This window comes from Oncorhynchus kisutch, linkage group LG8 (genome assembly GCF_002021735.2).
Source record: "Oncorhynchus kisutch isolate 150728-3 linkage group LG8, Okis_V2, whole genome shotgun sequence".
Lineage (NCBI taxonomy): Eukaryota > Metazoa > Chordata > Actinopteri > Salmoniformes > Salmonidae > Oncorhynchus > Oncorhynchus kisutch.
The window spans coordinates 40315721-40339676 of NC_034181.2; the positions used below are offsets into that span (position 1 = coordinate 40315721).

The 23956-nt window shown below is 44.6% G+C and overlaps 1 protein-coding gene across 3 annotated transcripts in view; it reads right to left on the reverse strand.

The window, feature by feature from the left end:
* LOC109895673 (BDNF/NT-3 growth factors receptor-like) overlaps positions 1-20844 on the reverse strand; it is a 90478-nt gene extending 69634 nt beyond the window's left edge. For 2 of the 3 annotated variants that reach the window (XM_031830356.1, XM_031830355.1), the window contains exons 1-12: positions 20083-20793; positions 9683-9757; positions 9506-9577; positions 8999-9067; positions 8531-8679; positions 6693-6829; positions 3960-4092; positions 3458-3760; positions 2269-2295; positions 2026-2037; positions 1650-1687; positions 1203-1302 (exon numbers count right to left, since the gene is read on the reverse strand). In XM_031830356.1, the coding sequence (XP_031686216.1) occupies positions 1203-1302; positions 1650-1687; positions 2026-2037; positions 2269-2295; positions 3458-3760; positions 3960-4092; positions 6693-6829; positions 8531-8679; positions 8999-9067; positions 9506-9577; positions 9683-9757; positions 20083-20297 (1330 nt within the window). In that variant the 5' untranslated portion in view covers positions 20298-20793. Of the gene's footprint in view, positions 1-1202; positions 1303-1649; positions 1688-2025; positions 2038-2268; positions 2296-3457; positions 3761-3959; positions 4093-6692; positions 6830-8530; positions 8680-8998; positions 9068-9505; positions 9578-9682; positions 9758-20082 lie in introns of all 3 variants that reach the window. The other variant, XM_031830358.1, reaches the window with a different exon arrangement.
* Between the last annotated feature and the right edge of the window lie 3112 nt (positions 20845-23956).

Genomic DNA, 23956 nt, shown 5'->3' on the forward strand with positions numbered 1-23956 from the left:
TGTGTGTGTGTGTGTGTGTGTGTGTGTGTGTGTGTGTGTGTGTGTGTGTGTGTGTGTGTGTGTGTGTGTGTGTGTGTGTGTGTGTGTGTGTGTGTGTGTGTGTGTGTGTGTGTGTGTGTGTGTGTGTGTGTGTCTAAAAGTGAAAGTGTTTGCTTTTGGTGTGGATCATGCTTTTGAGTGACAGTAGTGTCACTTCCACAATCAGAAAGGAAAGGATAGGAAATGTAGTGAGGCGCGAGAGACTCGAGGTGCACATCTGTGTGGGCGACGCTGAAACTCTAGCTAACTCCCTACTAAGATGCGCATGCGCGCACACAATTGCAGACAGACATTTATGCTGTTTATTTATTGTACACGTATGCACGTATGCACTGCGAGGGAAGGCGCTGAGAGAGAGGAGAGCAATCGACGCCTCATCCTCCACTTCCGCAGAAGAAAGGAGACACCACCACTGTCCCTACACAGCTTTCTTTCACACCTGTCACCCTCAGAGGGGCAATAAACCAATCAGTGTCGAAATAACAGCCTATACTGAGGCAGCTGTGGTCTTCCCAGACTCCTACATAGACTATCTTATCAAAAACACACACACTCATACACACTCAGGTCAGGATTCAATCCATTGCAGAGAGAGGATTTCAGGATAGTGCTTTCAAAAGTGCTTTTAGAAAGCCATAGTCACACTTTGATCCTCATATCATTTTCCAGTTTGGTTCAGTATTAGTACAAACTAAGAGATTTGAGTGAGAGTGAGTTGACCCCTCCACTGTTTCTGCTCATGTCGGTTAGTATCGAAATCCTCTTAGGTAAGTTGGACAACAACTGGCGTTAGACGACAACAGCATCAGTAAAGACAGAGGTGGGCCACAGTGCACTGTTTTCTTACTATTTGGGATGCGCAATAAAGGTTTGCGGGATGATTAGTGTGGAACAAGACACAATGAGACATTGAGACGGATCACTGACATCCACATGCATGTTATTCACCAGCAACATCTGAGTACCTCTTTACCACCATTCAGACCCCACCCTATGCTTTTATCCCAAATGGCACCCTACATCCTACGCAGTGCCAGTGCCAAGAGAAGTGCACTATTTAGGCAATAGGCTGCCATTTCAGATTTGAGAGAAAGCCCCGGTCTTTCCATGCTAGCGATTGACATAGGTTACAGTAGTTTACTGTGTAAAGGGACTTACTGTACCTTTGATTCCAAACTTTGAGTTCCCCCCGAATTTTAGGATGACCAGCATCAAGAGGAAACCCGTGAAGGCTACTGCTGCAATCCCCACGACCACGTACACCTGAGGGAATGACACAGCTGTTGAGCTAGGACCACCACTGCTCACTCTGAAACACATTGTGCCGCAGCGTGTAGCCTACTAGCACCGAGTCACATGACACCAGCCATATAGAAACAGGACATATAAATGTATAAAACTTAAACATACTGTCAACTATAAACACACTATATGGTACTATTAATAACAATAGTCCCGGTGAAACATAACACATTAAAACATAGGATATAAACACAAATGTTTAGCTCCCACAACAGCACTGCTCCCAGAACAGTTCTAAGGCTCACACAAAACACAAAACACAAAACACAACACAAGTGCGCAACGAGGTGTCTTGGAGTGTGACTTACAGCAACTCTGTCTTCCGGTGGATCTAGAGGTGTGTCGTCTGTTTTCAAAGAGAAGAGAAGAGAAGACAGCAGATGCTAAAGTGTCCCTCATTTCAAAAGTCGTTGACCAAATATGTCTGTCCGTGTGGGTAGCACGTTAGTTGAAGGGGTGCCTACATAAGGACTTAATAAGAATATTTTGTATTATGGCTTGCGGTTGTTGGCATAAACATTGCTGTTCACGAATGCAGTATGTATGGGTTGGGTTATGAAGTCCTCATGAAGGTACCCTTTCAAGTAAAGTGGTCCCTCTATGAGTGTGTCAGAGTGACATAGGCCTGTGTGCTTTGAAAGCTCCGCTGTGTGAATAGGTAATGTGAAGGGACAGTGACTATACCTGTAGTTGGGTCTGTGGTGCCCAGAGACAGTGTGACACGAGGAGAGGAAAGAGAAAAGAAAGTACTAACACTTTATGAGACAAAACGCAAAGCTCAGAAATCAGTTTCCAAAGCATTTCTCAAGTCAATAATCCTCAGGTGTCAGGGCATCATAAAAGGAAAGCACATTGGTTATTGCTAAACAGTTCAATCAGTAATTTAGACAGTCAATTTTCCATGTAAATATTTGAACAGCAACTCACCATAGTAAAGAGGTTCTGTCACTGTTCCTGTTGGGTAAAATACAAAAAGTACTTGATTAATCAATAAAGGTAATAGATTAGATAAGAACTCCGCTCACCTGCTTGTCTACTGTAGGTCTTAATTGGACACCAATTGAAAATATAACGCAACATGCAACAATTTCAACGATTGTACTGAGTTACCGATCACATAAGGAAATCAGTCAAATGAAATAAATTCCTTGGGCCCTAATCTATGGATTTCACTTGGCTGGGCAGGGTCGCAGCCATGGGTGGGCCTGGGAGGGCATAGGCCCACACACTCGGGAGCCAGGCCCAGCCAATCAGAATTCATTTTTCACCACAAAAGGGCTTTATTACAGACATAAATAATCCTCAGTTTCATCAGCTGTCCAGGTGGCTGGTCTCAGCAGATCCCGCAGGTGAAGAAGCCAGATGTGGAGGCTGTGGAGGCTGGCATGGTTACACATGGTCTGCGGTTGTGAGGCCAGTTGCGCGTGCTGCAAAATGATCTACAACGACGTTGGAGGCGGCTTATGGTAGAGAAATGAACATTACATTCTCTGGCAACAGCTCTGGTGGAATTTCCTTCAATCAGCATGCCAATTGAACACACCTTCAAAACTTGAGACATCTGTGGCATTCTGTTGTGTGACAAAACTGCACATTTTAGAGTGGCCTTTTATAGTCCCCAGCACAAGGTGCACCTGTGTAATTAGTATGCTGTTTAATCAGCTTCTTGATATGCCACACATGTCAGCTTGATGGATTATCTTGGCAAAGGAGAAATGCTCACTAACATGGATGTAAACAAATTTGTGCACAGAATTTGAGAGAAATATGCTTTTTGTGCATATGTTACATTTCTGGGATCTTATATTTTGTTGCATTTACATTTTTTTCAGTATAATTACAGTTATGTGCAGACACACGGCTCTCTAGGAATTCCGTTTGACACGCGTCATATGTGCAATTTGACCCCTAGCCACTCCCCCTAATAACTTCAGTAGATCTGAGAGGATTGGAGATAGATGTAAACAATATGGTAATACTGTAGCTCCATCTTAACATTTGATAGGCCAGGTGGAGTTGTTGCCATATTGCAGACTATCCAAACCTCTCAGAATGACACAAGTGGGATAGGGGTTTAATTGGGATTCAGAGAGTGGTTACACTACACAACACATACCTCCCTCAAAGGGGTTGTGCATGAAGTGGGCATTGACGGTCTTGCGGTCCTGTCCGTACTTGTTGCTGGCCAGCAGGGTGTACGGTCCGTTGTTGATGTGTGTGGGGCTATCCAGCTGCAGGCAGCCGTGGTACTCCCTCTCAGAGAAGTCATGGATCATGGTCATGATGTAGGGTCCCTCAATGACCGGCTCCCCGTCTAACAGCCAGCGGAGCTCGGGCTTTGGGTTCCCAGACATACTGAATGGGATGCACCAGTGGTGGTCCTGGTAGGCATCACTCAACTTACTGATGTTAGGGGGAACTGAGAGAGAGAGAGAGAGAGAGAGAGTGAGTTAGGGGGTGAGGGAGTGAGTGAGCGAGTGAGTGAATGAATGAATGAGTGAGACAGATAGAAGGAGAAGCCATAACGGGGAGAAAAGAAGGGGGAACGAGTTACAGCAGGTGTTATTCTCATCCTTTCCCCCTCTTGTCTAGAGATGTGAGTCATGTTTGGAACTCACAGAGGATGTTGAGGAGGACTGTGGACTCATTCTCGCCCACAATGTTCCCAGCACTGCAGGTGATCTTACAGTTGTTGTCCAGGGAGGAGAGGTTATAGAGATGGAGCTCAGACACTTGGCCCGACGTCTCAATCTGCAGAAGAACACACAGAGACACAGTGAGTCAGGTACCCATCTCACCCACATGACCAATGCTTTAACACATCAACAGTCATTTCTTTCGCAAACACAATACCTGTTGGTGGTTGTTAGTGATATTGTAAGATCATGCTTTACCATTTATAAACAGATATCCTTCCCTAGTAGTTGTTAATTCTTTGACATCGTGCCGTCTCTTCTGTATGAGAACCTATGCTAAACAAATGGTGTTACACAGCTAGATTAGCAAGTACCATTATAGGCCAATACTAGTGAATAATTGGTGTTAAAATCCGTGGTGTTAAAAGATCTGCAACATGCCAGATGAGCTAGGACCCTTGTTCACCTCATTCAGCTGCTTGTCTAGGTAACACGCTGTTGCTATAGCTCTGCCATATACTCACGTTTGTGAGTTTATAGGCCTTTTGCCCTGTGTTTGAGACGTTTTGCCCTGTGTTTGAGACGGTTTGCCTTAGTCCTCCTCAACTTGAGGTAATTTTGCTATTGGCCAAGTACAGTGCCTTGCGAAAGTATTCGGCCCCCTTGAACTTTGCGACCTTTTGCCACATTTCAGGCTTCAAACATAAAGATATAAAACTGTATTTTTTTTGTGAAGAATCAACAACAAGTGGGACACAATCATGAAGTGGAACAACATTTATTGGATATTTCAAACCTTTTTTAACAAATCAAAAACTGAAAAATTGGGCGTGCAAAATTATTCAGCCCCTTTACTTTCAGTGCAGCAAACTCTCTCCAGAAGTTCAGTGAGGATCTCTGAATGATCCAATGTTGACCTAAATGACTAATGATGATAAATACAATCCACCTGTGTGTAATCAAGTCTCCGTATAAATGCACCTGCACTGTGATAGTCTCAGAGGTCCGTTAAAAGCACAGAGAGCATCATGAAGAACAAGGAACACACCAGGCAGGTCCGAGATACTGTTGTGAAGAAGTTTAAAGCCGGATTTGGATACAAAAGATTTCCCAAGCTTTAAACATCCCAAGGAGCACTGTGCAAGCGATAATATTGAAATGGAAGGAGTATCAGACCACTGCAAATCTACCAAGACCTGGCCGTCCCTCTAAACTTTCAGCTCATACAAGGAGAAGACTGATCAGAGAGCCACCTGGGAGACACACCAAACATGTGGAAGAAGGTGCTCTGGTCAGATGAAACCAAAATTAAACTTTATGTCAACAATGCAAAATGTTATGTTTGGCGTAAAAGCAACACAGCGCATCACCCTGAATTCACCATCCCCACTGTCAGTCAAACATGGTGGTGGCAGCATCATGGTTTGGGCCTGCTTTTCTTCAGCAGGGACAGGGAAGATGGTTAAAATTGATGGGAAGATGGATGGAGCCAAATACAGGACCATTCTGGAAGAAAACCTGATGGAGTCTGCAAAAGACCTGAGACTGGGACGGAGATTTGTCTTCCAACAAGACAATGATCCAAAACATAAAGCAAAATCTACAATGGAATGGTTCAAAAATAAACATATCCAGGTGTTAGAATGGCCAAGTCAAAGTCCAGACCTGAATCCAATCGAGAATCTGTGGAAAGAACTGAAAACTGCTGTTCACAAATGCTCTCCATCCAACCTCTCGAGCTATTTTGCAAGGAGGAATGGGAAAAAATGTATATCTCTCGATGTGCAAAACTGATAGAGACATACCCCAAGCGACTTACAGCTGTAATCGCAGCAAAAGGTGGCGCTACAAAGTATTAACTTAAGGGGGCTGAATAATTTTGCACGCCCAATTTTTCAGTTTTTGATTTGTTAAAAAAGGTTTGAAATATCCAATAAATGTCGTTCCACTTCATGATTGTGTCCCACTTGTTGTTGATTCTTCACAAAAGAAATACAGTTTTATATCTTTATGTTTGAAGCCTGAAATGTGGCAAAAGGTCGCAAAGTTCAAGGGGGCCGAATACTTTCGCAAGGCACTGTAAGTTTGTTTTTCAAGTTAATTATTTTTGTGAAATAATTTTCTGCATTTTTCTGCATTTTTGCATATTTTGGATCCAGTCTTCTCATCAACTTTACTGTTAAAGATGGAATCTGCAGTAGGGAAAACAGCACCACCGCCGTTGTCATTTATTTTTAGTTGATGAAGCGGAGGTGAGGAGCGTCGCACAACGTGGTACAAAGAAAATTGCAGTGCATTTCTGTTGTTCTATCGCGTTTGCAATGATGACAGAGGGGAAATAACAGTGTTCATTGTTTGCAGTAACTTATTTGCTGTTGTAATGTCGCAAACAGACGTGGCAGTTTCACCATTAAAGATTCCAGCTTGAAATAAATAACACTTATTGTTGCACCTGCTGATGGGTAGGGCCAGGAGTTTTACTTGACCATGAAACACTTCTTTTTGCACCTGCTGATGGGTAGGGCCAGGAGTTTTACTTGACCATGAAAAAATCAGTTTCTTGGTCAGGTCATGTGGTCAGTAAAACTCCTGGCCCGACTCATGGCTGTGTCTAAAATGGTACCCTATTCCCTATATAGTGCACTACTTTTGACCCGAGACCAATTTGAGCCGGGGCCATGGGCTTTCTGGTGGGGGGGTGGCGTGGTGACTGACCTCATAGTAGGAGATGAGTGGGGTCATTTTCCAGATGAGCTCAGGAGAGGGCTCTCCGGAGGTGTTGCATGTCAGCACCACATCAGCACCCTCCTGCACCATCACCTTGGACGGGCTCAGAGTCGCCATGGGAACCACTGCCAACGACAACGAAGGGGAGATTCAATGCCATCTTAGTTAAAAATCACAGCACAAACACGGCAGTGGTCACACACAGATTACAACTCCATGTGTCTCGCAACTCCGATAAAATCGATTGGACACTGTCTGGAGCCTCTCTAAAGGGAGACAACAACACAACAGACGTTGGAGGGGAGGGGAGGGGACTGTGACCTGACTGTGACCTGACTATGTGTCCAATCAGAAACTTGGCTGCCTCTTAGACATGGTCAATGGCATGGGAGCGTCTGGCGAAAAAGGGCTAATGTCTGTCGAAAGTCCTGGCTGATGAAATGGACAGATCTCTTATCTCCACTCAGGGACGTCGCCAAGACTCTTAACAGCATGTCAACCCTCTCAATCATTCTAAAACCCAGAAAACTATTAATTTCAGCACTCAGAGCGCAATATCAGCCCTTACCATCTTATGCAACTCTCTTACAAGCACTGCCAGCTGGCACAGTATACCTTTACAATGTGTCCATCTTTAACAACACACCCTGTGGGCTAAACTGGTTGCAATGGTTGTATACTGGTTGAAACCAGTTTTAGACACCAGTAAAACTATCAGCATCAACATCTCCAATATAAATACTGACAGGCAGCAGTGAAGAGTATATCTTGGCCTCAGATAACCTCTGCATCCAACACATGAAAACTACAGCACTGAGCAGTGGAGCTCATATAGTACAGGATGATAGAGAGAGAGAGAGAGAGAGAGAGAGAGAGAGAGAGAGAGAGAGAGAGAGAGAGAGAGAGGGAGAGATGAACAGAGAGATTCACTGAAAACGGCAGAGAGATTCCCTGGGAGAGAGATGGTCAAGAGAGAGTGACAGGGAACGACAGAGAGAATGACTGAGAGAAAGGGGGGTTGCAGGGTACTCAGTGTTTCTGGCTGGCTGGCAGCCATGCGGCATCGTACACATGTGGGGCCTCTCCCGTGTGTCATCTTCATACAACGGGATCCCCCTGCCGTCTTTCCAGGGGCCCGCACGTAACTGTGGCGAAGGTGAAAATAGCATCCTAATGGAGTGGAGGCTGGGCAGCCGGATCAATAAGTGTTATCAATGTCATTATATAGCCTCCTCTGTACCCCAGAGCACACTAGTACAGGCCCAGGTTCCTTTGTGTTAATACAGACTGGTGAGAGTTACTGAGTGGAAGGGGGAAACTGGTCCTAGACCAGCTTTGGTTTGTGGGTACTCATAATGGGCAAATTTCACATTAGGATACAGCATGTGAATCTAAGGACAGCTTCCTTTATTCAGCAAAGCCCAGTAAAGGGACATTTTCACCCAACCTTAACTGTTTTCTTACCTCAAGATGAGTTACGTCTTAGAATCTTAATATGAGCTCTTACGGAAAGCCTGTAAAGTAAACAATGCCCGAAAACGATTGAGTTTAGGGTTGGAAGGGCGTTGACTCTCTGGGTATGACTAACGAGGGCATGTTGTTCCAAGCGAGCCACTTTAAAGAATGACTGTCCGTGACATAAGTTCTCTCTGCTGATACTGGATCTCCCAAGTCCAGCGTTGCCCACTCTCCATTATGGCCATTATCTCTATTATCAGCCCGCTCTGACATAAGAGGGGGGCGGGGGGGATGGGGGGGGGGGGGGGTCATTATCAGGACGGGAAGGATACATTTTCAATAAAAAAGAAATCAAGTGGGGCCATTACTGCAGTGAGGGGGCTTGAGCCTGGTCAGGGGCTTCCTCCCGCCACCCTCCGCTGTACATTGGAGGTCCTGAGCATCGGCCTCCTCTCCCAGCCACAGCTTCATCCATATGTTCTCACAGGAACAGTGCAGCGGGTTCCCTGAAAGAATCCTACACAGACAGAAACACAGCGCTGAGTGTCGATTCACACACACGGACACTGACACAAACACACACACACACACACATGCACACATAAACACACGTATAAGCACAAACCGATGAGCACATCCGCGCACACACACTCAAATGTTTTTGGGGGATCCATGATGACACATTGTCAATCGGGGGTACATAAAAGAAAGAGGGGGAAAGTTAAAAAGGGAGAGAGAGGTAGGGAGAGAGAGAGAGAGAAAGAGAGAGAGAGAAAGACAGAGACAGAGACAGACGAGTATTAGACAGAATACAGTTGATTTAAAAAGCAACTTACAGATTTGATATGTTTAAATGTCGAAATATCCTCCAAGACAGAGATGACAGGTTGTTGTCTTTCAAATTCCTGTCAATCAGAATTAACATTATTGACAATGCGAAAAAAAATATCCAAAAGAAATGCTAAACTGTACAACCCTTCCAACTCCCCCTGGGCACAGATGTCAGTTCTACATCTAGTTTTGATTTGCATTTGGTTGAGTTGTTAACTAACGTGAATTCAACGTGAAATCAACCAAACATGCCACCATGTCATTGGATTTAGGTTAAAAGTTGAGTGAAAAAAACATGAAATTCCCTTACTTTCATGACTTTTTTCAAACCCAATCAGTTTTCCACGTTGATTTGATTTGATTTGATTGTAATTAAATGGAAACAATGTTAATTCAAACAGTTTTTGCCCAATGGGTTGTCTGTCTGACAGTCAACAATTATTTTTGTAAGAACTCTAATTTGGCCTTCACATTGAGATAAATGTTGCCGTAGGCCTGTAGAAGCCACTCACAGATACTGAAGCTTGAGGTTGTTCTGGAAGGCCAGTCGAGATACATAGGTAAGCCGGCTGTTAGTCACAGTTCTGCAAAGCAAATACACACAAAAACATGATCATACTGCACTAGTTGACAATCTGGGCCCCATCATGAACGCAAGTATAAGACATCACATAGCATAAAAGACTTACAGATTCGTGAGGTTCCGGTAATAATGCAGGTCTTTGTCATTGATGGACGAGAAGCTACTTTGGTTTGCAATATATCTGTCAAAAATGAAATTGGGAAAAATAGGTTAGTTAACAGAAGTAGCAGGCCCACTGAACAACCGATACACATTTCAACAGATATTCATCCTTAAGAGTCGATCGACGTACCCATGTGACCAACGTAATTAACATAATTTTTAAAAGCTAGAGACATCGGGGGGGTTCGTATGAGTTGCATCTCAATCCACTGCATCAGCCTAGGTCAGCCTTTCACATCTGCTGTGGAAAGTGGCAGAGCTACAGCGCTGTTTGTCATACCAGGAGACATCCCGAAAATCAGTCTGCAGCGTCCAAAATGGTTTGGCCTACAAACTAACACGACCCCAACAAGCCCCACGGGACTCGTCTGAAGTCGGTACTGTGAATGTGCCTTCTGACTACAGCATCCAAACAGTTTGGGCGACAAAATAATATGACCCGACAATGGAAAGGGGAGACTCGTTTTGTTCTATGACCCCCACAATGTTCTAAGACCCGGTACCAGTTTCAAAATGTTATGGAAGTATGGAAGTAGGTTTGTGAGCACAAAAAAAAGGGTGAAATAAAATATACAGTACCAGTCAAACGTTTGGACACACCTACTCATTCAAGGGTTTTTCTTTAGTTTTTTACTATTTTCTACATTGTAGAATAATAGTGAAGACATCAAAACTATGAACTCACTGTCTCTTCCTGAAGACAAATAATGTATACAAAATGCTTCAATCTGGGTTTAGACCGGAACATATTTCTGAGACTGCACTTGTGAAGGTGGTAAATTACCTTTTAATGGTGTCAGACCAAGGCATCTGTCCTCGTTCTCCTAGACCTTAGAGCTGCTTTTGACACCATCGATCACCACATTCTTTTGGAGAGATTAGAAACCCTAATTGGTCTACAAGGACTAGTTCTTGCCTGGTTTAGATCTTATCCGTTGGAAAGATATCAGTAAGTCACTGTGGATGGTTTATTCCTCTGACAAATCAATTGTAAGTTTCAGCGTTCCTCAAGGTTCCATTTTAGGACCACTATTGTTTTCTCTATATATTCTACCTCTTGGGGATGTCATTTGGAAACACAATGTCAACTTTCACAGCTATGCGGACTACACACAGCTGTACATTTCGATGAAACATGGTGAAGCCCCAAAATTGCCTACCCTGGAAGCCTGTGTTTCATACATAAGGAAGTGGATGGTGGCAAATGTTTTACTTTTAAACTCGGACAAAACAGAGATGCTATAGGTCCCAAGAAACAAAGAGATCTGCAGTTGGATCTGACAATTAATCTTGATGGTTGTACAGTTGTCTCAAATAAAATTGTGAAGGACCTTGGCGTTACTCTGGACCCTGATTTCTCTTCTGACGAACATATCAATAATATTTGAAGGACACCTTTTTTACATCTTCGTAACATTGCAAAAATATGAAACTTTTTGTCCAAAAAGTACGCAGAAAAGCTAATCCATACTTTGTCACTTCTAGATTAGACTCCTGCAATGCTCTACTCTCTGGCTATATGGATAAAGCACTAAATAAACTTCAGTTAGTGCTAAACACGGCTGCTAGAATCCTGACTAGAACCAAAAAAGTTGATCATATTACTCCAGTGCTAGCCTCCTTATTGTCCCTAGAATTTCTAAGCAAACAGTTGGAGGCAGGGCTTTCTCCTATAGAGCTCCATTTTTATGGAATGGTCTGCCTATCCCTGTGAGAGACGCAGACTTGGTCTCGACCTTTAAGTCATTACTGAAGTCCCATCTCTTCAGTAGGTCCTATGATTGAGTGTAGTCTAGCCCAGGGGTATGAAGGTGAACGGCAAGGCACTAGCGCGACGAACTTCCCTTGCTGTCTCTGCCTGGCCGGCTCCCCTCTCTGCCTTTGACCCTATTACGGGGGCTGAGTCACTGGCTTACTAGTGCTCTCCCATGCTGTCCCTTGTAGGGGTGCGTCACTTGAGTGGGTTGAGTCACAGACGTGATCTTCCTGTCCGGTTTTGCACCCCCCTCAGGCACACGTGGTGGAGGAGATCTTTGTGGGTAGTAAGTTGTCTCATGGTAGTAAGTTGGTGGTCTGTTGATATCCCTCTATTGGTGCTGGGGCTGTGCTTTGGCATTGTGGATGGGGTTATATCCTGACTGGTTGGCCCTGTCTGGGGGTATTGTCGATCGGGACCACAGTGTTCCCCGACCCACCCGTCTCAGTCTCCAGTATCTATGCTGCAATAGTGTATGTGCTGGGGGCTAGGGTCAGTCTGTTATATCTGGTGTAATTCTCCTGTCATATCTGGTGTCCTGTGTGAATTTAAGTATGCTCCCACGAATTCTCTCTCTCTCCCTCTCTCCCTCCTGGAGGACATGAGCCCTAGATCATCCCTGAGGACTACCTGGCCTGATGACTCCTGGCTGTCCCCAGTCCACCTGGTCGTAGTGCTGCTCCTGTTCTGCCTGTGGATAATAAACCCTGACCTGTTCACCGGACATTAGTCCGGGACCTGCTGTTTTCTACTATCTCTCTCTCTACCGCACCTGCTGTAGAGACCTCTGAATGCTAGTCTATGAAAAGCCAACTGATATTTACTCTTGAGGTAATGACCTTGCACGCTCCACAACCACTGTGATTATTATTTGACCATGCTGGTCATCTATGAACGTTTGAACATCTTGAAGAACAATCTGGCTTTAAATGGCCATGTACTCGTATAATCTCCACCCAGCACAGCAAGAAGAGGACTGGCCACCCCTCAGAGTGTGGTTCCTCTCTAGGTTTCTTCCTAGGTTCCTGCCTTTCTATGAGTTTTTCCTATCCGCTGTGCTTCTACATCTGCATTGCTTGCTGTTTGGGGGTTTAGGCTGGATTTATGCTAATGAAAAAAGGGCTTTATAAATACATTTGATTGATTGATGAAATAACACATATGGGATCATGTAGTAACAAAAAAGTGTTAAACAAATCTAAATGTATTTTAGATTTGAGATTTTTCAAAGTAGCCACCCTTTGCCTTGATGACAGCTTTGCACTCTCTTGAGATTATCTCAACCAGCTTTACCTGGAATGCTTTTCTAACAGTCTTGAAGGAGGTCCCACATATGGTGAGCACTTGTTGGCTGCTTTTCCTTCACACTGTCATCCAACTCATCCCAAACCATCTCAATTGGGTTGAGGTCAGGTAATTGTGGGGCCAGGTCATCTGATGCAGCACTCCATCACTCTGCTTCTTGGTCAAACAAATGAAAGTCCCACTAAGTGCAAACCAGATGGGATGGTGGATCGCTGCAGAATGCTGTGGTAGCCATGCTGGTTAAGTGTGCCTTAAATTCTAAATAAATCACTGACAGTGTCACCAGAAAAGCACACCCACACCATCACACCTGCTTCTCAATGCTTCACGGTGGGAACCACACACGCGGAGATCACAAAGTCACAGCGGTTGGAACCAAAAATCTCTAATTTGGACTCATCAGACCAAAGGACAGATTTCCACCGGACTAATGTCCATTGCTTGTGTTTCTTGGCCCAAGCAAGTCTCTCCTTCTTATTGAGGTCCTTTAGTAGTAGTTTCTTTGCAGCAATTTGAGATGTGTCTGTTACTTGAACTTTGTGAAGCATTTATTTGGGCTACAATCTGAGGTGCAGTTAACTCTAATGAACTTATCCTCTGCAGCAGAGGTAACACAAAAAAAGTATATCTCTCAGATTTTTGGCACAAATTTGTTTACATCCTTGTTAGTGGCATTTCTGATTTGTCAAGATCATTCATCCACTTAACAGGTTTGGCATATCAAGAAGCTGATTAAACAGCATGATGATTGAACAGGTGAAACTTGTGCTGGGGACATCAAAAGGCTGTGCTAAAATGTGCAGATTCTTCACACAACACAATGCACACATGTCTCAAGTATTGCGGGAGCGTGAAATTGGCATGCTGACTGCAGGAACGTCCACCAGAGCTGTTGACAGATAATGTAATGTTCATTTCTCTACCATAAGCCACCTCCAATGTCTTTTGGGCAGTACGTCCAACCGGCCTCACAACCGCAGATCATGTGCAACCATGCTAGCCTAAGACACCCGGCTTATTCACCTGCGAGATCCTCTGAGACTAGCCACAGGACAACTGTGGTTTTGCACAACTGAATAATTTCTATATAAACTGTCAGAAACTGTCTCAGGGAACCTCATCCACATGCTCGTCATCCTCACCAGGTTCTTGACCTGACTGCAGTTCGGCATCGTAACCGACTTCAAATGCTCACCTTCGATGGCCACTGGCATGCTGGAGAAGTGTGCTCTTCATGGATGAATCCCTGTTTCAACTGTACCAGGCGAGGGGTTTGCTGATGTCCACCCGGACCCTCCCTATGGTTTTGAGGTGCGTCCGGGAGTTCGCACCTTGGGGGGGGGGGGGTTCTGTCACGCCTTGGTCTTAGTATTTTGTGTTTTCTTTAATTATTTGTTCAGGCCAGGGTGTGACATGGGTTTTTTGTGTTGTCGTATTGGTTTTTTTTGTAGGCATTGGGATTGTGGTTGATTAGGGGTGTGTCGAGTGTAGGCTTGGCTGCCTGAGGCGGTTCTCGATCAGAGTCAGGTGCTTCTCGTTGCCTCTGATTGGGAACCGTATTTAGGTAGCCTCAGTTCGCTTTGTATTTCGTGGATGATTGTTCCTGTCTCTGTGTAGTGTTCACCAGATAGGCTGTATTAGGTTTCACGTTCCGTTTGTTGTTTTCGTATTTATTTATTTATTTCATGTATCGCCGTTTTCTTTATTAAAGATCATGATTAACCACCACGCTGCATTTCGGTCCGACTCTCTCTCAACAAACGAAGAACGCCGTTACAGAATCACCCACCACACACGGACCGAGCAGCGTGGTAACAGGCAGCGACAGCAGGAGCAGCGAAAGGAGGACGTTATGGACAGCAATGGCATGGAGTATACGACGTGGGAAGAAATCGACAGGTGGGCGGCAGACCCAGAGAGAATGCCTGAGCCCGCATGGGATTCGCTAGAGCAGTGCGAGGAAGGCTATAGGAGAATGGAGTTGGAGAAACAGACACGGCGGCAGAGAGCGAAACCCGAGAGTCACCCCCAAAAATTTATTGGGGGGGGGGCTCAGAGGGAGAGTGGCTGAGTCAGGAGATGGACCTGAGCCAACTCTCCTTGTTTTTCGTGAGGAGCCAAGGAAGAGACCAGAACCAGAGCCGGTGTTAGAGGTGAGCGAAGCAGAGACTGTGAAGGAGTTAATGGGGAAAGTGGAGTGGAGAGTAATGAGGGAGTTGCTAGCTTGGTGCTATAGATATCATATTCGTCCGACGGATCGTGTCGGGGATTTGATGGCACCTGAGTTATCGCTCCATACTCGTCCTGAGGTGCGTGTTAGTCGGCTGGTGAAGTTGGTGCCAGCCTCACGCACCAGGCCTCCTGTGCACATCCCTAGCCTTGCACATCCTGTGCCACCTCCACACACCAGTCCTCCGGTAGCAGCTCCCCGCACCAGGCTTCCTGTGCGTGTCCTCGCTCCAGTATCACCAGTGCCCGCACCACGCATCAGGCCTACAGTGCGCCTCGCCTCTCCTGCTCTGTCGGAGTCTCCCGCCTGTTCAGCACAGCCAGAGCCTTCCTTCCCTCCTGCGCTGTCGGAGTCTCCCGCCTGTTCAGCGCAGCCAGCGTTTTCCTCCTCTCCTGCGCTGTCGGAGTCTCCCGCCTGTTCAGCGCAGCCAGCGTTTTCCTCCTCTCCTGCGCTGCCGGAGCCTCCTGCCTGTTTGAAGCAGCTTGAGCTGCCAGTCTGCAGGGTGCTGTCAGCCTGCATGGAGCAGTTAGAGCTGTCAGTCTGCATGAAGCAGCCATAGCTGTCACTCTGCAAGGAGCTGCCAGTCTGCAAGGAGCTGCCAGTCTGCAAAGAGCTGTCAGTCTGCAAGGAGCTGTCAGCCTGCATGGAGCAGTCAGAGCTGTCAGTCTGCATGAAGCAGCCAGAGCTGCCAGTCTGCAAGGAGCTGCCAGTCTGCAAGGAGCTGCCAGTCTGCAAGGAGCTGCCAGTCTGCAGGGAGCTGTCAGTCTGCAAGGAGCTGTCAGTCTGCAAGGAGCTGCCAGTCTGCAAGGAGCTGTCAGTCTGCATGAAGCAGCCAGAGCTGTCAGTCTGCAAGGAGCTACCAGTCTGCAAGGAGCTGCCAGTCTGCAGGGAGCTGTCAGTCTGCAAGGAGCTGTCAGTCTGCAAGGAGCTGTCAGTCTGCAAGGAGCTGTCAGTCTGCAAGGAGCTGCCAGTCTGCAAGGAGCTGCCAGTCTGCAAGGAGCTGTCAGTCTGCAAGGAGCTGTCAGTCTGCAAGGAGCTGTCAGCCTGCATGGAGCAGTCAGAGCTGTCAGTCTGCAAGGAGCTGCCAGTCTGCAGGGAGCGATCAGTCTGCAAGGAGCTGTCAGCCTGCATGGAGCAGTCAGAGCTGTCAGTCTGCAAGGAGCTGCCAGTCTGCAGGGAGCGGTCAGTCTGCAAGGAGCTGTCAGCCTGCATGGAGCAGTCAGAGCTGTCAGTCTGCATAGAGCAGCTAGATACGCCAGTCAACCTGAATCTTCCAGATCCGCCAGCCAGCCAGGATCTACCGGAGCCTACTACCTACCTGAGCTTCATCTCAGTACTGGGCTTCCTCTCAGTACTGGGCTTCCTCTCAGTACTGGGCTTCCTCTCAGTACTGGGCTTCCCCTCAGTTCCGGGCTGCCCCTCAGTTCCGGGCTGCCCCTCAGTTCCGGGCTGCCCCTCAGTTCCGGGCTGCCCCTCAGTCCCGAGCTGCCCCTCAGTCCCGAGCTGCCTCAGTCCCGAGCTGCCCCTCAGTCCCGAGCTGCCCCTCAGTCCCGAGCTGCCCCTTAGTCCCGAGCTGTCCCTCAGTCCCGAGATGCCCCTCAGTCACGAGCTGCTCCTCAGTTCTGTGGGGTTCTGGGTGAGGACTATTAGGCCATGGTTGGCGGCGAGGGTGGATTATCCCAGGACGCGAAAGGGAGGAACTATGACATTATTGGAGTGGGGTCCACGTCCCGAGCCGGAGCCGCCACCATGGACAGACGCCCACCCGGACCCTCCCTATGGTTTTGAGGTGCGTCCGGGAGTCCGCACCTTGGGGTTGGGGTTCTGTCACGCCTTGGTCTTAGTATTTTGTGTTTTCTTTAATTATTTGTTCAGGCCAGGGTGTGACATGGGTTTTTTGTGTTGTCGTATTGTTTTTTTTTGTAGGCATTGGGATTGTGGTTGATTAGGGGTGTGTCGAGTGTAGGCTTGGCTGCCTGAGGCGGTTCTCGATCAGAGTCAGGTGCTTCTCATTGCCTCTGATTGGGAACCGTATTTAGGTAGCCTGAGTTCGCTTTGTATTTCGTGGGTGATTGTTCCTGTCTCTGTGTAGTGTTCACCAGATAGGCTGTATTAGGTTTCACGTTCCGTTTGTTGTTTTCGTATTTATTTAGTTATTTCATGTATCGCCGTTTTCTTTATTAAAGATCATGATTAACCACCACGCTGCATTTCGGTCCGACTCTCTCTCAACAAACGAAGAACGCCGTTACAGTTATGGTATGGGCAGGCATAAGCTGCAGACAACCAACACAATTGCATTTTATCAATGGCAATTTGAATGGTCAGAGATGCCATGATGAAATCCTGAGTCCCATTGTTGTGCCATTCATCCACCGCCATCGCCTCATGTTTCAGCATGATAATGCACTGGCCCCATGTCACATGGATCTGTACACAATTCCTGGAATCTGAAAATGTGCCAGTTCTTCCATGGCTTTCCAGTTCTTCCATGGCATTGAGCATGTTTGGGATGCTCTGGATTGACGTGTACGATAGCATGTTTTGTTACGTTACAGCCTCATTCTAAAACTGATTAAATAAATAATCATACACTTGGATTTGAACCTGATCTAACATCTCTGGAGAGACCTGAAAATATCTGTGCAGCAACTTTCCCCATCCAACCTGACAGAGCTTGAGATGATCTGCAGAGAAGAATGGGAGAAATACATGTGTGCCAAGCTCGTAGCATCATACCCAGGAAGACTCGAGGCTGTAATCACTAAATACTAAGTAAAGGGTCTGAATACTTATGTAAATGTGATATTTCATTTTTAAATGTTTTATACATTTGAAAAATGTATAAAAACCTGTTTATGCTTTGTCATTAGATTGATGAGGGAAAAAAACAATTTAATTCATTTTAGAATTAGGCTGTAATGTAAGAAAATGTGGAAAAAGTCAAGGGGTCTGAATAATTTCCGAATGCACTGTATGTCCAAAAAATATATATATTTCCTGATCTTTGTTATATCTCCTAGATGTAGGACAGACACTTCAAAACCTTATTCCTTCTGATGATTTTTTTTACCTATAGGGGAAACGGCCGATATTTAAGCTTGTTAAAGAGCAGTGTGCGGGTTTCTTCTTTTGTTTCTGACCTACAGGAGTCCTAAAATTCCAAATCAAATAGCTAAATGATCCATGGTATGACCATCTTAAAACAATTCCATATGTCAGGTTAGTAGACACCCCCCAACCACCCCCAAAAGCTTAGACTGTTTGAGTTTTTTTGAATGACTACCTCATCTCTGTACCCTACATGTAATTATCTGTAAGGCCCCTTTCAAGCAATGAATGTTTAGGTGTTTTTCCGTGATGGGTGTTTTTGATGAAGACTTTTGTCAAGGTAGTTTGAAAATACAAATCTCACAAATGGAATGATGATTGTCGACATATAGGATAGGCCCTAACTCCAGTCGTCAACTTCTTGTCATTTTTAACAGTCCTCTATTCCATATAAATACATTTATTCAATATTTTATCAACAAAACATTTTTTTAAAGTGTATATGTTTTTTGCATATGTTTACACTGTAACCTTAAAATAGAGCGCGAGGTAGAGCGCGAGGTAGCGCGAGGTTAGGCCGTTGGGCCAGTAACCGAAAGGTTGAGCTGACAAGGTAAAAATCTGTCGTTCTGCCCCTGAACAAGCCATTTAACCCACTGTTCTCCGGTAGGCCGTCATTGTAAATAAAACTTTGTTCTTAACTGACTTGCCTAGTTAAATAAAGTTAAAATATATAACTTTTTTGAAATAGAGGCTATGCATCAAAGGGTATGCTATGGTCTTGACAAAGAGATGCTCACATCATGTCCTCAGCATTCCAAATGCTCTACTTTTGATTCTCTGTTTGTCTTCAGCTCTGAAACGTGTGTGGAAATTAATTTCGTCTACTCCAATTCATTTTTTTTTTCAAAATAGATGCTAAACAAATCTGAATATATAATTGTAGGTTTTCGGGCCCATTGTCCTTGCAAATATTTGCGGGATTAGGACTACACCTCTTCCCGGAGCCACCGTGGAGCGTCGATCGGTACCGATAGCACCACAACAGTCTCCCTCGCGGTTCAGTAGTCCCCACCGCTCTCACACTGACATACACACTCGAGCGCGTGTACCCGCACACACACACACACACACACACACACACACACTCTCTCTCTCTCTCTCTCTCTCTCTCTCTCTCACTCTCTCTCTCTCTCACACACACACACACATTTATTTTCCTAACATCACTGCTGCAAAAATATAAAATCAATTTTATTAGCCAATTCAAATAGCCCAACTTTTGACTGAGAATTGGCCATTCGATTGAACCTTCAATTCTACTCCTTGATAGCCTAAAACGCATAGGCTTTTTTTCACCTCTTTATCGTGTGCCGATTGGGAAGGTTATGTCTGGTCTTTTCACCAATTGTGTGCCTTTTGAATAGTGTAACCTGATTTTTTTTAAACGTTGGATTTCCCCTCCTTGTAACATTCTGTCATAAAAAGCACATGTTCACAAAACACCAGAACGTGGCCAAAAAGAAGAGTAGAACTAGCTCACCTGCTTTTACACTGTGGTTTGACTATAGGATGTATTACAAAGGAACAGTTTCACGACATTAAAATGAGAGTTCAGTTCATTTAATAGGGTTTACCTTAAAATGAGGGACAGGTGTAAATGAATCACATAATAATCTTCAGAAATGACTGTCAGAGAAACAGCATAACTAGAGCTTTACAACGATGATGACATGTTTTAGAAATGTTGGGATTATGTGGATACAAATCTTCCTAGAAGTCATAGAGTCATGTCACAATTCAGATGTATTGCATTCTCATGTGGTCTATATTAAAGGACAATTGAATTAATATAATAGGCTTTTACGATTCAATATTGGTGCACAATTGCTACTTAAAATATCAAAGTGACTCAAAAGGCACTCGTTTCGTGGAAGACACATCTGTCATAGGCCGAGGCCTGTATGTTGGGTCCGGTGATGGATCATGGACTGTGACTCACATGTCGGTAATGTTGTCCATCTCCAGCTCCGACTGCAACACGGGAAAAGCCATGATACCCCGCTCCTGGTCCACACAGGCGATCCTGGTCCCGCTGCAGGAGCAGGACGCGGGGCAGGCGGCCCCGAGCCTCCACAGTCCCATTAGTACGCAACACAACCCGAACAGAAATACCCCACTACCCCTCCGAAAGGCGCTCATCTCGGCTCCCTCCATGCCCGACCAGGGACGGCTTGGATAAGCCAAGCTCCAGCAGAAAGAGACGCTGTCAAATCCTCAATCCAGACGAGCAGGCACCAGCCGCTCTCAGCGCAAATGGGTGAGATGCTGAAAATGGGTTTATCCGTTCCGATCGTCTACACAAGAATCCAGCCAGTCACTCAAATTCACATTGAGACACCGACGTGTGTGTATGCCAAGGATTCTCTCTCTCTCTCTCTCTCTCTCTCTCTCTCTCTCTCTCTCTCTCTCTCTCTCTCTCTCTCTCTCTCTCTCTCTCTCTCTCTCAGTCAGATGACACTGGCACTTATAATTCCACACAAAACCCTATGTCCTGTGCAGGTCTGCCAGAGGCAGAGCCGTGGATGAATAGATAATGAACAGAGACGACGGAGCTGAAAACGCACACCGTTTATTGTTGCGTTGTTCAAGCAGTGCACTGAGGAGGCGGCGCGGGTAGGCCAACCAACATCAAAACATACAGCATGTTATAGATCGCCGTCAAGAATACGCCCTCCAGCTATTGTTTTAGTTCCGATTCCACGCTGATTGTTCCAGATGGCCAGGGGTTAAAGGGCTCTCCTCCCCGTCATTCACCGGCGGTCTTGTGTTTAGAAGTGTCTCGGTCGGACGAGATGCGTTGGTGTCCTTGTAGGCTATAATGGACAAATAGCATAACATCGGGCATGAGAAATACGGGGCTAGGTTTACAGCCAGAGTGTATTCGAATAGAAAATCATGTGTTAATTAAAAAACAAAATGACAACGCAGGTGTGCATCTGCTTCAATGACATTTGACTTATCCCACTGGCACAGCGGGGTATAAGGGCACTACTCTCAGTCACCAATCATTCCCTCTTTAGTCGCCGTGTACCAGCCTCCATCACCTTATTAAATCATTATGCTCCATTTCATAACCATAAATATTTCAGCCGGCATGTAGTGAATCAATAACATGTCATCTGTAATGGAGGGACATTGAAAATACATCTAAAAGCTAAGTTAATTTAAGGTTCTAAATTAAACGTTAAAAATATGTATTTTCGGCTCTGAATGAAACTGAAAAGAGGTAATTTAGCCTACAGATGTTGAAGATATATATTTTTGGGTAATTGACTGTATGGTCAAATGTCCATTATACATACAGTGCCTTCAGAACGTATTCACCCCTTGACTTTGTTCATATTTTGTTGTGTTACACCCTGAATTCAAAATGGATTACATATTTCTGTCTCTCATCTATACACAATTCCCATGAAAACGCGCGAAAACGCGATTTTAGAAATGTTTGCAAATTTATTGAAAATTAAATACAGAAATGTCACATTTATATAAGTATTCACACCCCTGATTCAACACTTTGTAGAAGCACCTTTGGCAGCAATTACAGATGTGAGTCTTTCTGTGTATGTCTAAGAGCTGTCCACACCTGGGTTCTGCAACATTTGCCTATTATTATTTTCAGAATTCATCAAGCTCTGTCAAATTGGTTGTTGATCATCGCTAGACAACAATTTTCAGGATTTGCCATAGATTTTAAAGTAGATTTAAGTCAAAATTGTAACTCGGCCATTCGCTGTCTGCTTGGTAAGCAACTCCAGTGTAGATTTGGCCTTGTGTTTTAGGTTATTGTCCTGCTGAAAGGTGAATTCATCTCCCAGTGTCTGGTGGAAAGCAGACTGAACCACATTTTCCTCTAGGAGTTTGCCTGTGCTTAGCTCCATTCCATTTCTTTGTATCCTGAAAACTCCCCAATCCTTAAAGATTACAAGCATACCCATAACCTGATGCAGCCACCAATATGCTTGAAAATATGGAGAGTGGTACTCAGTAATGTGTTGTATTGGATTTGCCCCCCCATAAAAACTTTGTATTCAGGACAAAAAGTGAATAGCTTTGCAATTTATTTTGCTGTATTACTTTAGTGCCTTATTGCAAACAGGATCCATGTTTTGGAATATTTGTATTCTGTACAGGATTCCTTCTTTTCACTGTGTCAAATAGTTATTCAATGTCTGATTTGATTTATTTTTACCCATTTGGGTGCCCTTCTTTATGAGGCATTTGAAAACCTCCCTGGTCTTTTTGGTCGAATCTGTGTTTGAAATTCACTGCTCGACTGAGCGACCTTACAGATAATTGTATGTGTGGGGTACAGAGATGAGGTAGTCATTCAAAAATCATGTTAAACACTATTATTGCACACAGAGTGAGTCCATGCAACTTATTATGTGACTAAGGAAATGTGTACTCCTGAACTTATTTAGGCTTGCCTTAACAAAGGGGTTGAACTTAATGACTCAAGACATTTCAGCTTTTCATTTTTTATTCATTTGTAAAAAAATGTAAAGAAACAAAGTTCCAATGACATTATGGGGTATTGTGTGTAGGCCAGTGACCAAAAAAAGACGCAATTTTATTCATTTTAAATTCAGGCTGTAAAACAGCTAAATTTGGAAAAACTCAAGGGGTGTGAATGCTTTCTGAAGTCACTGTACATTTTCAATTAAGTAAGCATTATATCAAAATAAATATTGTTCAATCTATTTAATATAGGAAAGAGGAGCCAAATGAAGATTGCAACATAGCATATTTATTATAGCTCCCATCTGTCACATGCACTTATGTAAGCTTTTTTAAAAGCTTTAAAACTGTCAGTGATGATGTTCAAAGTGGTCCAACCTACAGAATTAACTAACAGACCACTTCAACTACAATAACATTATCAGTAACGGTTACTTAAATATTTTTTTCTTGCTATGACTGCGATAAGTTGTTGTTTCAATACATTAGTTGAATGCACTGATGGTATGTTACAGGACAGTAGAGTTTTATTCAGTAGAGTAGAGCACATTACAGTACAGTGCTACACAGTAGTTTAATTCAGTTGAGTAGAATACAGTAGATTACAGTATAGTTCAGTACAGGACGGGACAAAATCTGAACCAAACATAAACAACAAAAAAGACGTCCAAAAGACGTCAGTGTCTGTCCGTGCTGAGTGGGTTGCCACATCACACACACGCACGCACGCACACACGCATGCACACGCATGCACACACATGCACACACACACACACACACACACACACACACACACACACACACACACACACACACACACACACACACACACACACACACACCAGTTCTCAGTCGCGCGTTCTCCCCATGTGAGGATAGGATGTGACGTGTGCACTGACGCACAACATGTAGCCTATGTCTGCATTGAGGAGCATATGCCTAATTACCGAGGTGAATCTGTCTCTACAAATCTATGGGGGTGTCTCCAAATTGAGGTTGAGCATAGCACGGTGTGCATATCAAATCAAATACACATTTATTGGTCACATACACAGCTTAGCAGATGTTGTAGCGGGTGCAGTAACATGCTTATGTTACTAGCTCCTAACAATGCATTACATGCCAAAGTACACAATAATACATTTTTAAAAAAACAAGGAATCAAGAAATGTCAGAACGAATCAAATTAACAACCAAATAACACTGTAAAAGTAACAATATGTTTACTCATGATATAGCCCCTATAGACCATGGTACACGCTGTTACACCACAGATTATATATTATATTGACAAGATTGTTGAGTGACCGCTCTAACAATGGAAATAAATGTCCTCAAAGATGGAAGCACTG